The sequence below is a fragment of the Phymastichus coffea genome, unplaced genomic scaffold (genome assembly GCF_024137745.1).
Source record: "Phymastichus coffea isolate CEN01 unplaced genomic scaffold, Cenicafe_Pcof_1.1 PCOF00083, whole genome shotgun sequence".
Classification (NCBI taxonomy): domain Eukaryota; kingdom Metazoa; phylum Arthropoda; class Insecta; order Hymenoptera; family Eulophidae; genus Phymastichus; species Phymastichus coffea.
The window spans coordinates 571,179-586,552 of NW_026706894.1; the positions used below are offsets into that span (position 1 = coordinate 571,179).

Here is a 15,374-nt window from a genome sequence, read left to right on the forward strand (position 1 = left end):
AGCGGTGCGCTCCCCCCCGGCGAGTTACCAGTCAAGAGCAGCGCCAAGGCGTAGTCGTACATTACCGCCAAGAGACACCACCACTCGGAGCACGGCAGTGCCGAGACGAACTGGCCGCGCTTTATTCGCGCCTCGGACTGCCTACCCGATAGGAGTAAGCAGTCTCCGTTGGAGTGCAGCGATTCTACTGCCCCGCGACGACGAGACGTGAGCAGGCGCGGACAGATAGATAGCGCCCGTCCAACAGAACGCAGCGGAAAAAGAAAAACGCGCGATCCTGCTGTGATCTATCCGGACGAGCGACATGACCCGGCTGGGATTGCGGTAAGTCCTTCGCACGCCTTTTTCTATCTATTCTCTTGCTCGCTCGCCTCTTCTCGCTGCCGATTTTCTTACGCGCGATTTCACGTGGCGACCGGTCTATGCTCCTGCTGCTAACGAAAACGAGAGAAATACTTTCGCTGAATTACGATGATGCGCGAGCGCACACCCCAAAATTTTGCTCGGCCGACTGGCTTTTTCGCTGGCAGCGCTTGCTCCGATGATTTCTTCTTGTTTCTCTGTTGCCCGTTTAAAAACGACCCATTATTCTCTTCTAAAGTTTCAGCCGCGCGCACTCCAACTCGCATTCGTGACTTTATTGCTTGCTCCAAAAAGTGCCTATTACTAATTTCTAAAGCCTACCATCGAGTGCCGTCGCTCGCTAAGAAAACCCAACGCGCGCACCTGTATAGGTACGCAGCATCTCCTGGAAAGTAACAGTGATAAAACATGCATCTGTAATTGTGTGTTTTAGATTCGTCGCATCCCTGGTGTTCCTGGTCGTGGTCGCCGAGGGGGTGAGTACAAGAAACAGAGGAGACAAATAATTAGATGAATAACGCACGCGTGCGCGGCAACGACTGACGATCGCGACGGCGCTCTTTTGCTCTCGGCTGCCCCGCTACGGCCGGTCGTAAGGTACGGGGCGGCGCTCGCCGACAGAGAGCGGGGGAGAAAGATCGGGTTTCGACGATTCCCCTCGCGCGCTGACAACCGAGCGCGCCACGCGAGTAACGCAGTTGCAGTATCGTAGGCGTTGGCAAGACTCGCGTGGGGATTCCCCGCGATATGGGATGGAATGCGCGCATCGGTTACGAGTACATTCCATTTCTCTTTTTCTTAGGGCGCGTTTTTTCAATGGTTTATCGACTTTTCAATTCATATGATTATTCTTATCACGCATTATAAGCTACACGTTATCCATCGATTCTTAAATTAAATTTAAACTTGTTTTATATATAAATAGAATGAATAATTAACATATCACGAAGAATTCTTTTCATTCATTTACAACATCCTTGAACTACATATTTCTTCAGTTTATCGATGTTTCTGTCAACTTTTATGTTGTATAGAAAATTTATAAAAATACTTCTTCAAAGCTCGCTTTCTTCAATTGCTTGATTTTCCTAAGATATTAATCACATGGAGAATATTTAAAACACGGTTGCGGAAATGCCTCTACGTGAAACAAAACGCAATCTCAAAATAAATCAGATTCACGCATTTTCTCTTTATCTATTATTTTTGTTCCCATAATGCTTTGCCGCCATTATACTATTCGTGACTTTCTACTTCGCGAAAAAGAAATTATTATATAAAGGTGTGGCATTTTCACCACGATAATGCTGACTGGTTCGCCTACGATAATATTTTTTAGTAATTTTGTTGAATTCGTTTAGACATCGTATGCTCTATATGATATTTCAAGACAATAACCATTAATTTTTACATCATAAAAACTATGAAATCAGTTTACGATATAGAAACATGAGTCTAGTATTTAGATTTTTTAATCGTAAATGTTCGCAATGCATATATATGATACAGTGTACTGATGAGGTGTTAAGGATGATATTGAAAATTCAAGTCGAAGACTGAGACAAAAATCATTAGCAACGCTATTGATATAAATGGGTACAGTGACATTGACCCGTTGTAAAATCTTAGTTCACTTTCGAGATGTAGTATTGAAACCATGTCGTTTGCATCCTCTTTGCTTTGCTAAAAAAAAGGGAGAGGAAAATCGAGAAACAGAGAGAAATGAAAAAAAGAGAGGCGTGCGAGGAAGAGATACGAGATGACTCGGAGGAACTCGAGTATACGTTGCGTAATCGTATTCGAATGATATTGCGCGGAGGCGTCGCGTGATAAAAGAGATGACTACGCCGCTGGCCCAGTTATCGGACGCGCTATCACCTCAAAATTTGGGTTGCGCGTGCAGTCTTGCACATATACATGCGTTTATAAGGAAATTTTCTGCACCCATATCTGCGGTGAAAATGCAACGTATAAGAAGCTCCTTTTTCCACTTATTTTTTTACACGTGGCGACAAGAGTCGTACCTACTTCGCGAAATAAGAGACTCATGCTAGTCTTAAACTTACAGTTAACGAAGTTATTGTTCTAGACTTATTAAATTTTTTTGATTATCTAATGGATTAAATATAAATAATGTTCATCTAACATCGCATGTGACGATTATTTATTTAAATTAGCACTTTTCATAGATGTGTCAGTAATCAATTCATGAAATTTTTCAATGATTATTAATCGAACAAATCAAAGTTCAAATCGCGTATACTGATTGAATCTGATTGAAATACTTTGAAAGGCAAATTCTAACAGATGATTTCATAAACAATTATACAGAAATATGCGGAAGTATTCAAGTCTTGTTACCAAAATTGAGTATAAAATTAATATTACGATAAACTTATTTTATTATAATAAATTTATTTTTTGGAAGAGTTCTGTCGTAATGAAAATGAAATTAATTTCGGAAAGATCAAAAATATATGGTATAGTGAAGGTCATGAAAGAGTTATTTTATATGTTAATACGATTAAATTAGTATAAAGCTTAAATTGGTATACATAGTATTTTTATGCCTTTTCCTAATGATTGTAGTGATTTATAATATGAAATCGCGCAAGATTTAAAACTATGCTGATTTATGACTTCAAATAGCGAGATTTTATTAGGATTTATTAATGATGTTTTGTATTACAATTAATGCGGTATGTCTTTTTACAGCGCGAAGTCCCTCAAAAAAAATCAAGCAGGATTGAACGCGGAGATTTACCTGGGTACCCTGAGTATGGCGATACGTTTGGCGAGACGTACAGCGAAGATGAAAAAAGTTTACGATCTAAGCAGAACGAAGAACATAGTATTTCACCTTCGTTGAATGCATATGGATTAAATTATCCTGATCCTCGTCACAATCAAGCACGGTATGAATCCAGTTACGAACGGCGTGGCGGTGGTTCTAGCTATGAATCTAGTTACTATGACTGGCACGGCGGTGGACGTAGCTATGAAGCCGGTTTCAATCAAAAAGGTGGGGCTAGGCAAGATTCTTCTAGCAGATATAGAGAAAACGGTTATCCAAGCAACTACAGAGTGTATCCAGCTCCTGGTGTCGATACCAAAGGTTGTAATACCACTACCGGCTCTGGCTGTTGTTATCCGAAGTGCTTTGCGGAGAAAGGCGTTAGAGTAAGTGTAGCGCTAATTTCTATTTCGTATAAAAAACATTTTTTTCCAATCATATTACAGTTTGTATACGTTCCGAATGATTTAGGGTCCACCGGGTTTAATGGGGCCAGTTGGACCTAAAGGAGAACAAGGTTTTCCAGGTATAGAAGGTTTTTTAGGACCGAAAGGAGATAAGGGAGATCCTGGCCCGCAAGGTCAACGCGGAGTCAAAGGTGATCGAGTAAGTAATATAATTTCAAAAAAGTTATATTTAAAAATATAACACTCGTGTGCTAAAATACAGTCTCATTTAAATCGGATGATTAGGGGCGAATGGGTGTACCTGGTCACCCAGGACAAAATGGAATACCTGGATCACTTGGAGCTGCTGGACCACCCGGTTTTCCTGGACGAGATGGATGTAACGGCACTGATGTAAGTTTTAATAAATTTGTTTGGTGTATCAAAAAAATTTGCAATGGTAAATTTAACGTAAATTAAATAATTGTGAAGGGAACAGCTGGAACACCGGGTAGACCTGGAGAAATTGGACCACGTGGCTTACCTGGTGTCCCGGGTTTCAAAGGAGACAAAGGAGAAGCAGGTCACTGTGGTATGCTTCTCACTGGACAGAAGGGAGAACCCGGTATCGACGGCGTGCAAGGAGCTCGAGGAACACCAGGTCCTCAAGGATTCCCTGGCTCTTCTGGCCCAAAGGGTGAAATTGGTCCAATGGTAATTCTCTTATAAAAAAGATAACCTAATACAGTGAAACCAGTTTATTCATCAATTAATTGGCTGAAAGATAGTCACGTGATTAGCTGTTATGTTATATTATATATATGTTGTATACGCTCATGACAACTTACTATAGATACGTAAATTAAATGTTCGAAAAGTATATCAGTATAGTTAGCATGAATTCAATTTGAATCAGTGATATAATCACATTAATCTCAAAATAAAAACTGACTATAATACCTCAATATAGAAATTAATTTAACTTTACTCTATGTGAAAGATTAGCTCTGAATAAACAAAATAAGTAATAAAACATATAAATCGACAGATTAAAACCGTGAATATCTATTGAAGTATGTTACTTATATCGTACAGGATATGATTATAGAAAAATATGATGATTTTAGAACTTATTTCATATTTTTCATTGTATTTTTCAAACTCTTGAATAATGGTTTTTTCAACACACACCTTCGGATGATAAAAATTTAACTGATAACGTTTTTAAATCACTGGTATCACCGTAACTACGTATTTATTTATCAATAAATAATATCGTTGGCTATATCTCATATTAAATTATAAAAATATTTGATTTTTCAATTTTGCCAGTAAAAGTTTTGATCTATATTTGTGCATTAAAATAAATACGAAAAAACGCAAAAGATGAGTGCACAAAGCACGCATCGCTACTAATTATAAATAATTGATTTTTTTTAATGTGATATCTTAATTTGGAAAATTAAAAAATTATTTTTAAATATTCAATATGAAATACAATTTACCGTAAATGAGATATAGATGAAATATCAAGTACTTTTTTCAATTATTGAAAAATATTATAGGGTTTTCCAGGACCAGAAGGCACGAAAGGAGAAAAAGGTCAGATGGGTCTAAGTTTCGAGGGCCCTAAGGGCGATAAAGGTACTAAAGGAGAGCCGGGTCCACCTGGAGAAAGCAATCCATATCCTTTTCAAACGTCGCCTAATGAAGTAATAGGCCCCATCGGATTGCCTGGTGAAAAGGGAGAAAAAGTAAAATTTCTATTTGATCAATTTCAATTTTATAAGCTTTGAAATATTTCATCATTTCAGTTGTACTAATTACGTATTCGGTTAATTTTTTTATTAAGGGAGATATGGGATGGGTCGGACCAAAAGGAGAACCAGGATTTATTGGAGATAATGGTCGACCTGGTTTGAATGGTATGAAGGGAGAAAAAGGACTCCCTGGAGCACCGGGAATTCGGGTACGTAATCTATTTTGTTGTTGACATAACATTTTTTTTCGAAGCATTACATTTGACATCTTTTAGGGTCGTGATGGATTTTCCGGACCTCCAGGACCTCCAGGTCAAAAAGGTGATCGCGGTTACGATGGAGCTGATGGACTAATGGGTCCTCAAGGATTGAAAGGAGAGTCAGGAAGTGATGGACTAGCAGGCTTACCTGGTCTTAGAGGTCCTCCAGGACCACCCGGGGTTAGTTAAAAATAATGATATAAAATCGTTTATATGAAAATATTTATGTAAAAATAATTTGTTGTTAACATTTTTTCATTTTAAATTATATAATAATAGGGTGGTAAAGGTCAACCAGGACCCCCTGGTGAGAAAGGTCCCCGAGGATATCCCGGCCCAGTTGGTTTAAGAGGAGCTGATGGTACTCCCGGACAACCAGGTCCAAGAGGTCCTATAGGACATCCAGGAGGTCCTGGAATAGCAGGTCTTCCAGGAGCTGAAGGATCGCCAGGCGAAAAAGGAGCGAAAGGAGACGCAGGTCTCGCCGGTTTTCCTGGAGAGCCTGGACCACAAGGATTTATTGGTCCTCTTGGCCCTCCAGGACCGATAGGTCTTCCCGGCGAAAAAGGACTGTCGATTGCTGTAAGATGAATTTTGTTTGTTTTTTTTAAGTATTAATTGTGAACGTTTATTAGGAAAAATAGCGTCCACAACTTAATATTTGAACATAGTACGTGCATTAATGTGAAGGTGAAAACACTTTAATTATACGTTGAGCAAGTTTGATTCGATCATTTTAGTAGCGTATTTTTGAAATGAGGTCGCCTTTACACCTAAATCGTGAATAATGAGAATAATAATAATCCGGAATAAAATGATAAATGAGGGTAACTTATAAATAGCTGTAAAACACAACGTGCTAAAAAATGAGAAATTTCTTTGTACATTCCTATATATAATTGATAATTGTTTAATGTTATTCAATGAATAATTAATCTACATTACAGGGACCTCCAGGTATTGATGGAGCTCCCGGAAGAGACGGTGCTAAAGGTCAAAAAGGAGAGAAGGGTTATGGGGGTCCACGTGGACGACCGGGTGATTCATTAGAAGGGATTCCTGGATCTCCTGGTGTCCCAGGTCTTCCGGGAGATATAGGTCCCCCCGGTAGAGATGGTACTCCAGGTTGGCCTGGTCTTCCTGGAGAAAAAGGAGAAATCGGAGGCAGGTGTACACAGTGTTTACCTGGATTAAAAGGCGACAAAGGTGACCGAGGTCTCGATGGCAAAGATGGTTTGCCTGGTTCACGCGGACCCTCGGGAGAAAGAGGTTTCCCTGGAGAACCTGGTCTTGATGGTCTTCCTGGTCCTACTGGTTTTCCTGGATCACGAGTATATATTATTACATATTTTACATTCAACTCATTTTATCAGTAAGTAATATGAAATTTTAATAGGGTACAGATGGACTGCCTGGTTCTCCAGGTGCACCAGGAGAACCTGGTAAAGATTGCATCGTTCGTGAAAACCAGTTAAAATTCGAGAAGGGTCAAAAGGGAGAAAGAGGAGACTTTGGTAGAGAAGGACCTATGGGCCCAGAAGGTCCTATGGGTGAGAAGGGTAGTCCAGGAAGTCTCGGATTCCCTGGAACAAAAGGAGATGCGGTAATGCCTTTTTTTAGTAAAGAACATACACAAAAGGAATAGTTATATCTATTTATTTAACTAACTGATTATTCAATGATATTTATGAAGGGTGATCAAGGATTTCCCGGGTCAGATGGTACACCAGGAAGGCCAGGCATTCCAGGAAGAAAAGGAGAAATAGGCCTAAGCATTAAGGGTGATCAGGGAGATAGAGGATTAGATGGTTATCCTGGACAAAAGGGTGAACCTGGATTCCCAGGAGAAAGAGGATTACCAGGTAAATAACGTTATTATTTAAATAAAAATTTCGTAATTGTAAAATAAAAAATTCTATTGTTATTTCTAAAACTTGAAGAATTTTTTAAATACGTAATTTATTGTTTTTCCTAGGTACTTGTCCACCTCTTAGTATCACAGAGGCTGTTAAAGGGCCTCAAGGAGATCGCGGTCAAAAGGGAGAACCAGGTCTCGCTGGTTATTATGGAGAGAAAGGGGATAGAGGTTTTCCTGGTGCAACTGTAAGTGAAATAAACGCATTATGACACGTTAAGTGTAATATGATTCTTATTAAGACAATATTTGTAGGGTTTACCTGGGCCGGCTGGTCCTATAGGAGCACCTGGACCCGTAGGTCCTAGAGGTTTACCAGGTCCGCGTGGTGATAAAGGAAACACTGGACCAATGGGTTTTCCAGGCGAGCCAGGATTAATTGGACCAAGAGGAACTCCTGGTTTCAATGGACCGAAAGGTCTTAAAGGAGAACCAGGAATATCTGTCAAAGGAAACCAAGGTTTACGTGGACCGCAAGGACCCAAAGGTGACAAAGGGTTGATAGGACCGGTTGGAAAAGAAGGCCCGCCAGGATATGTTGGTTTAAGAGGATTAGATGGAGAGAAAGGTGACAGTGGTCCTCCTGGAATAAACGGCTTACCTGGAGTGCCAGGAGCAAAGGGCGATGCTGGACCAATCGGCCCTCCAGGACCTCCTGGAATCATAGGCACTCCTGGAATGGATGGATCGAAAGGTTCAAGGATATTTTATCTCGTTGATTACGTATATAATATAGGAAATTCTTTTCAATATATGTATTATTACATAATTTATTAGGTGAACTGGGAATACCCGGAGAACCCGGACGAACTGGATTACCTGGAATGCCGGGTCTTAAAGGCGACATTGGTGTTCCTGGTATTGATGGTTCTAAAGGATTCCCTGGTCGTAGAGGTGTTCCAGGAGTTCAAGGTACGCAATTAACTTTATTTAATTAATACTGTCCCTGACACCAATACCAAAATTACAATAAACTTGAAATATTACTGACAGGACGACCTGGACTCGATGGTGCACCTGGAGCACAAGGTCAGAAGGGTGAGAAGGGATTATTAGGATTCCCTGGAATGCCAGGTATAGACGGAAAACCTGGACGGCCTGGTGAAGCTGGACCCAAAGGTGATATAGGATCCCCGGGCGAACCAGGGCCAATGGGTCTTATAGGAATGGCTGGTGAGAAAGGTGATCACGGAGATCAAGGTTTCACGGTATTTACTTTTTTTTTAATTATTTATTATAATTTGAAAAATTGTATGTTCTTTGGAATAATATGAAAATTTTTCGTAACCTGTTTTTTATGTAGTTTGTTGCATCTAAAAATTGATATTTGTTTATAGGGACAAAAAGGTGAACCCGGTGAGGTATCAGAAAAGGGTCAGAAAGGTGAGCCGGGAATGCCAGGTATAAGAGGACCTCAGGGAGCACCGGGACGAGATGGTTTCGATGGAGAGAAAGGCGCCCCTGGTTTACCTGGTTATGGCCGCGATGGACTACCTGGAGAAAAGGGTGAGCCAGGTTTGCCAGGAAGAGATGGCATTCCTGGACAGCCAGGAATGAAAGGTGATACAGGCTCGTACGGATACCCAGGACAAAAGGGAGACACTGTAAATAATTTTGATTATTGACTAAAATCATTAGAAAATTGTTGTAATAATACGCTTTTAGAAAATGTTGTGGAATTCATGTATATATATATATATATATATATATATATATATATATATACCTTTTTTAATTGGACATAGGCTTTTAAAAAATAAAATTTATTTGACGAAATATTAAAAATATTTTAGTATAACCTTCTAATTGAATACTTTCAGGGTTTCCCTGGAGAGCCAGGAGAGCCAGGTCTGCCCGGATTAGATGGTAGAGACGGCGAGATAGGAGATATTGGACCTGCGGGACCGGCTGGTTTCCCTGGTTTAGACGGTGAAAAAGGTGCTCCTGGAAGACCTGGTATAGACGGGCCTAAGGGAGATATGGGTCCAGAAGGTATCGGTTTATTTATATTACTGTTGAAATAATTACACTATTTATATCTCTTTATAATATACTTATAATTTTTCTAATTAAACAAATAACGATACTAGTGTGATAAAATAATTCTTTCTCAGTGAGAATATTTTTACTCAAATAAAGTAATAGTGAAAAAACAATAAACAAGTGAAATTTCTTCACACTAGTAGTATCGTTTTATATTTTATAATACAACTTTTATTTTTCTGTTTTATTGATATATGCGCAACTCTAGATTTAGCAATAAGCTTTCTGCCTACTTCACATTCGGTGTACTACAAAATTGAAATGCAGTTTAAAGCTTGTAATTTTATCTTGCGATTCTAAAAATTAACAGACAATTTTATCTTGTAGGTCTGATAGGATTACCAGGTTATGAAGGTGTCCCGGGAGAAAAAGGTGATCGTGGTCTCCCTGGATTAACCGTAAATGTAAAAGGAGAGAAGGGTGAACCTGGGTTGCCAGGATATGCTGGACGTGATGGTGAGAAGGGAGATGTTGGATTCCCAGGACCACCCGGATTTATTGGTGAAAAGGGTGATAAGGGTGATGCAGGAAATGCAGGATTTGCAGGACCTCCAGGTCTCCCCGGAGAAAAAGGTTAGCTACTTCGAGAAATCAGTTATTTTCATAAAAATCAATTAATTAATCAAACATTTTTTTGTAACTTATACAATTACATTTTTTTGTAACAAGCTACAAAGAAATGTTTAACTGATCAATGAATTGATTAATTAATGAAATAGTTTCGATGCTACATACATTATCATTATATAGACGTTTCTGTTAATAAACATCGTTTTTGTAATTTTTTTAGGTGATCAAGGTTTGCCTGGTCCTATGGGTCCAGTGGGTCTTACTGTAAAAGGAGAAAAGGGATTACCTGGACTTCCGGGCAAACATGGTCGAGATGGTTATCCGGGAATATCAGGAGAGAAAGGAGAACGCGGTTTACCTGGACTAACAGGATTGAAAGGAGATATCGGTTTGCCTGGACCTCTTGGACCGCAAGGACCGAAAGGAGATTCTGGTTTACCAGGCCCAACTGGATCACCTGGACGAGATGGAGTTTCGGGCAATGAGGGTATGCCAGGATTACCTGGTGAAAGAGGAGAGAAAGGTGATCAAGGTCCTCCTGGGCTCTTCGGATCTCCTGGGCAGAAGGGAGAACCTGGTTTCCCAGGTAACTTTTTTTTTGGTTATGATTTCCTTTTTGCTTATTATAATTAGATTAGTTTTATCAACAATAATATTTGTTAGGTCGTCATGGAATGGATGGAATGCAAGGAGAAAAGGGAGACAGGGGAAGAGACGGTCTCCCCGGAATCCAAGGCTTGCCGGGTGAAAAGGGAGATCGAGGTTTCACCGGTCCAGTTGGAATTGAAGGATCTGCTGGTTACGATGGTGAAAAGGGTGACAAGGGAGACGCTTGCTTAGCCTTGCCGTCAGAGCGAGGAGAAAAGGGTGACCGTGGATTACAAGGTATATTTAGTGTGATCTGTCAAAAAGTTACATATTCCAATCATTGTACAATGAATTTATAAATTAATGGTGTTCCATGATTTTAAGGACCACCTGGACCACCTGGATCACCTGGATCTAAAGGAGAACAAGGATTAGCAGGTTTCCCTGGTATTGACGGACCAAAAGGAATGCCAGGTTTTGCTGGTCCACCTGGAGCGCCAGGATTGCGAGGAGCGTCAGGTCTTGAAGGACCTCCTGGACCTCCAGGACTTGATGGACCACCAGGTTCGCCAGGTCTTATCGGTGAACCTGGCTTGCCATGCGAAACACAACCAGATTACTTGACAGGCATTTTACTTGTAAAACACAGTCAAAGTCAACAAGTGCCCTCATGCGATCGCGGTCACGTAAAACTGTGGGAAGGGTACAGTCTTCTATATACGGATGGAGATGAAAGAGCACATTCTCAAGATTTAGGTATACAAATTAATACATCCTTTTTATTTCTACGATTAATCCTACATTACATGAATTTAAGAATGTATATATTGCGTAAAATTAATCTTAAATGAAAACATATTTATACGTGCAGTACACTCTTATATGCTGCTAGTTAATTTGGTCTATAAATTTTATTGGCAAACAGGTTATGCTGGCTCCTGCGTAAGAAAGTTCTCGACTATGCCTTTCCTATTCTGCGACGTAAATAGCGTTTGTCACTATGCTAGCCGAAACGATCGATCTTATTGGTTATCGACAAACAGCCCTATTCCAATGATGCCTGTGGAAGAACATGCCATTGAGGAATATATTTCTAGGTATGCAAAGTACTATTTTTAAAATGTCATGTACTCACTTTTAATTTGCGCAAAAGTCCTAGACAATAGCCTAGGTACTTCAATCATATTAAGGAAACACATTTCTCTTTACTATAATATATATTAAGTTTAGGAGTTATCAAAACCAATATAGAGATCTCAGAACTTATACTTGATAATAGTACTAAAAATACAACTTCTTAGTAATTTAAGGGAGTTCTCTACTTCCAAGATTCGCAACTAGGATTCTCACATATTAAAAAAGTTATTGTTATGTTTGACTCGCACATATGAATAGAATGTTTGGTATATTGAAGTGAAAAATCTTGGAGACATTCTTTAGATGGTCAACTTTCTTATAGTTTTTGTCGAAATGTAACAAAAAAAAATTTTAAATATATATTGATGCTACATTGTATATAATCGTCTCAAGAATGTGTATATCAATTTTGAAGTTTTATTACTTATTAGCAAAAGTTATAGGATCGACTTAGTGAATTAATGTTGCGCCACGGCATCGAATTTTATAAATATTAATAACGCTTAAACAACGTACATACCTATTGTTTTCATTATATTATTTATCTAAAAATAAGATAGATCCAAATAAGAATCGGTGCCACGGTGCAACATCAATTCATTAAACCAATCCTATAATTTTTTCTAATAAATATTAAAATTTTAAAATTGATATATACATTTTTGGAATGTTTATGTACTATGCAGCGTCGATATATATTGGATTTTTAAAAATTCGTCACACAGTTAATCATTAGAAGTTACGCATTTAAAACATTTTGAGGTTATAATTTTTTCCGGACAAACAAACGTAGATATCGATTTACGGTAAAGGCTATAAGAAAGTTGATCATTTAAGGAATGTCTTGAAATTTTTTTGTTTCAACATGTTAATCGTTATTTTCATGCTAGTCGGCCAAACACAGCAATCAATTTTTCAATACGCGAGAGACCTAGTTGAGAATCTTGGGAGTAAGGAACTCTCTTAAGATCCAATAAAGGATCCTCTTTTGCATGATGTAATTAAAATCATGACTAATTTAAACTATATTTAATTTTGAAATTTTAATATTTTGCATATCCTATACTACAAATTTGTTCTCATATTACATTTCAAACATAACATCGATGTAATTGATTTATTGTGAGAGGTCTGAAAATAATTGATTTTCATTGCAGGTGCGTGGTCTGTGAGGTTCCAGCAAGCGTAATCGCTGTTCACAGTCAGTCACTAAGCATTCCTGATTGCCCTGACGGATGGTCTGGCATGTGGATTGGATATAGTTTTGTAATGGTAAGTTTTTTCGATATCTGTAAAAAATTCATTTGAACGAGAAAATTCAGTGATACCACGGTGGAAGAAACCTAAATACAACGCGTTGTTTTTCTAAAATAAATAACATTATATTTTTTCAGCACACTGGAGCAGGCTCGCAAGGAGGTGGACAGTCGCTATCTAGTCCGGGATCTTGTCTGGAAGATTTCCGAGCTACACCGTTCATTGAGTGCAACGGTGCCAAAGGACACTGCCATTACTATGCGAACGAGTTCAGTTTCTGGATGGCCACGATCGAGGACCGCGATCAATTCCAGAAGCCTGAGAAGCAAACGCTTAAGGCAGGCAATCTGCGCTCGCGCATCAGTCGTTGTCAAGTTTGCTTAAAGAATACGTAAAACGTTTTGATTCTCGAAGAAACGCGCGCGCCAATGAGAATACCAGTCGATCGATGCACTTTATTTGTGCATTGCTGATGACTTTATATAAAATTACGCTATAGATTCAGTAGAGCGGTAACGCTCTACTGAACGTTACCGCTTTTTTATTCTACAAAATCTTTTTGATATTTTCTTTTCTTCCAAAGCAGATTTACACTTGAACTATTTTTAAACGAATCAAGTTTATTTCTTTACTTATCAATGTGTTTCTCGTTAGACTTTTTTTGTCTTTTTACTACTTTTGTAACTGCCCCCCAAAATCTGCCTTAGCATATTACTTAGCATGTAAAATAAAATCTATATATATATATTTGTATATTTATATTGTATCACGTACAAGTCTAGTAAATGAAAAATTTTGATTCTCGTTATCGTACCATGTACACTTCCGACATCAAATTATATTGTATATTTTTATTGTATGACAACAATGTAAACGAATGTTAACATGGTAATCTCGAGTGGAGCCAAATATTTAAATATATAGGTATTTTGCTACATAGCCAATGCCCGTTTATTACCTTTAATTTTATACCTGTGATCGAGACGTATAACGAATAACGAATCCAATTTTCCTATTAATAATTTGACTCTTATTTTAAATATTGTGCGCCTCGAACACATGTTTTTAAGTAATAATTCAAGAAAAATAGATTTATTTGAAATTATTAATAAATGTTTGCATGATTAATCATACTGTTATTGTTCAAGTTACTATACGATTATTTGATAAATCGTAGTATGTTTTTATTTTATGCTACTATTATTGTCGAATTTATATAACTACTTTTATAGACATTAAATTTTTTAAGTTTAAATGGATTATTTTTTGAATGTGTCGCCAAGTAAGTTTATACGTCATGTTATCTATAAGAGTAGATAAAAAAATGTTTTAGATATTATATAAAGAAAATTTAACTATTCCTTTATAAACATTTTGTATATGCATAAGAAATTCTAATCAACAACCTCAAACTTAAAACAAGCAATCTAAACCAAAGTCAATATTGTTAGTCAGACACTGAACTCATTTTAATGTTCAACAACACAGTTTTTTATGTGTTTACTATAGTTACTACGAGAACCGGATAAGAGTTTGAAAAAATCATGAAGTTAAAAAATAATTAACTTTCAGAATATCATTGCTTAGAACGATTTCAATTAACATGATCATGCTAAATATTTTGTTGATTACGTAGTCATTAATGCATTAGTTTTTAGTGAAAATTACAAAGTTAATTAGAACAACTCTAAAACAATTTTGCAGATTTATTTTTCTGATAATTACTTATGTTATAATATATAGAAATTTGTAAATTAAATTCTAGGAAATAATAAACGTGCGTTTTGTTTATTTATCAATAAGTAATATTTTGTATTTCATTGATTAGTGTTAATAATTAATTTGAAAGAATTAGTTATGAAATGATATAACAAGTGCCGGTCCTGCAAAAGAAAATGCTTTTAAATTACAAATATTTACCGGTGTATTTGTTCCCAAATGTAAAAGTACACAAAAAAAGATACAAAAATGTAAAATTAAGACATAAAGCGCAAATAGATAATGCACAAAATGCACAAAATAATCATAAATTTGCCGTGAAAGTGCTTGGTTCATTATTAACTTAGCTTATTGTTGAATGATTTTACATTGGCTTATTTACATAAAAATAGTTCACTATAACGAATGCTATAATCAAATGAATTGTATCAACAGCGCTGCCTCTAAGATTCTAACGTGGGTACGTACGCGTGTCGATAGTTGCTTGAGCGATCGATTAAAAAATGTTAATGGCACGATGATCGTGCGACACTGACGCCAGTGAATATTTATCTGCACGAGCGGCGCTCAAACGCGAAACCC

At 37.7% G+C, this 15,374-nt stretch overlaps 1 protein-coding gene across 1 annotated transcript; it reads left to right on the forward strand.

The window, feature by feature from the left end:
- The first annotated feature begins 98 nt into the window (after window positions 1–98).
- Window positions 99–14,848, forward strand: LOC131668787 (collagen alpha-1(IV) chain). Its single transcript, XM_058943221.1, has 26 exons — window positions 99–324; window positions 797–839; window positions 3,079–3,543; window positions 3,629–3,763; window positions 3,850–3,957; window positions 4,036–4,257; window positions 5,109–5,297; window positions 5,396–5,512; window positions 5,579–5,743; window positions 5,843–6,145; window positions 6,511–6,894; window positions 6,960–7,166; window positions 7,257–7,425; window positions 7,539–7,666; window positions 7,734–8,172; window positions 8,256–8,390; window positions 8,472–8,686; window positions 8,816–9,082; window positions 9,299–9,470; window positions 9,849–10,094; window positions 10,312–10,677; window positions 10,755–10,976; window positions 11,064–11,435; window positions 11,605–11,776; window positions 12,974–13,088; window positions 13,211–14,848. Exons 1-26 carry the CDS (start codon window positions 305–307, stop codon window positions 13,466–13,468), a joined length of 5,634 nt encoding a protein of 1,877 aa, XP_058799204.1. The 5' UTR covers window positions 99–304; the 3' UTR covers window positions 13,469–14,848.
- Window positions 14,849–15,374: the final 526 nt, after the last annotated feature.

Bases quoted from the DNA above. Each gene is read 5' to 3' on its own strand.
- LOC131668787 (XM_058943221.1), top strand. From the start codon at position 305: ATGACCCGGCTGGGATTGCG. The intron at 8,687-8,815 runs GTATTTACTTTT...ATTTGTTTATAG, and splicing joins ACGGAGATCAAGGTTTCACG to GGACAAAAAGGTGAACCCGG. The intron at 10,977-11,063 runs GTATATTTAGTG...CATGATTTTAAG, and splicing joins GGGTGACCGTGGATTACAAG to GACCACCTGGACCACCTGGA.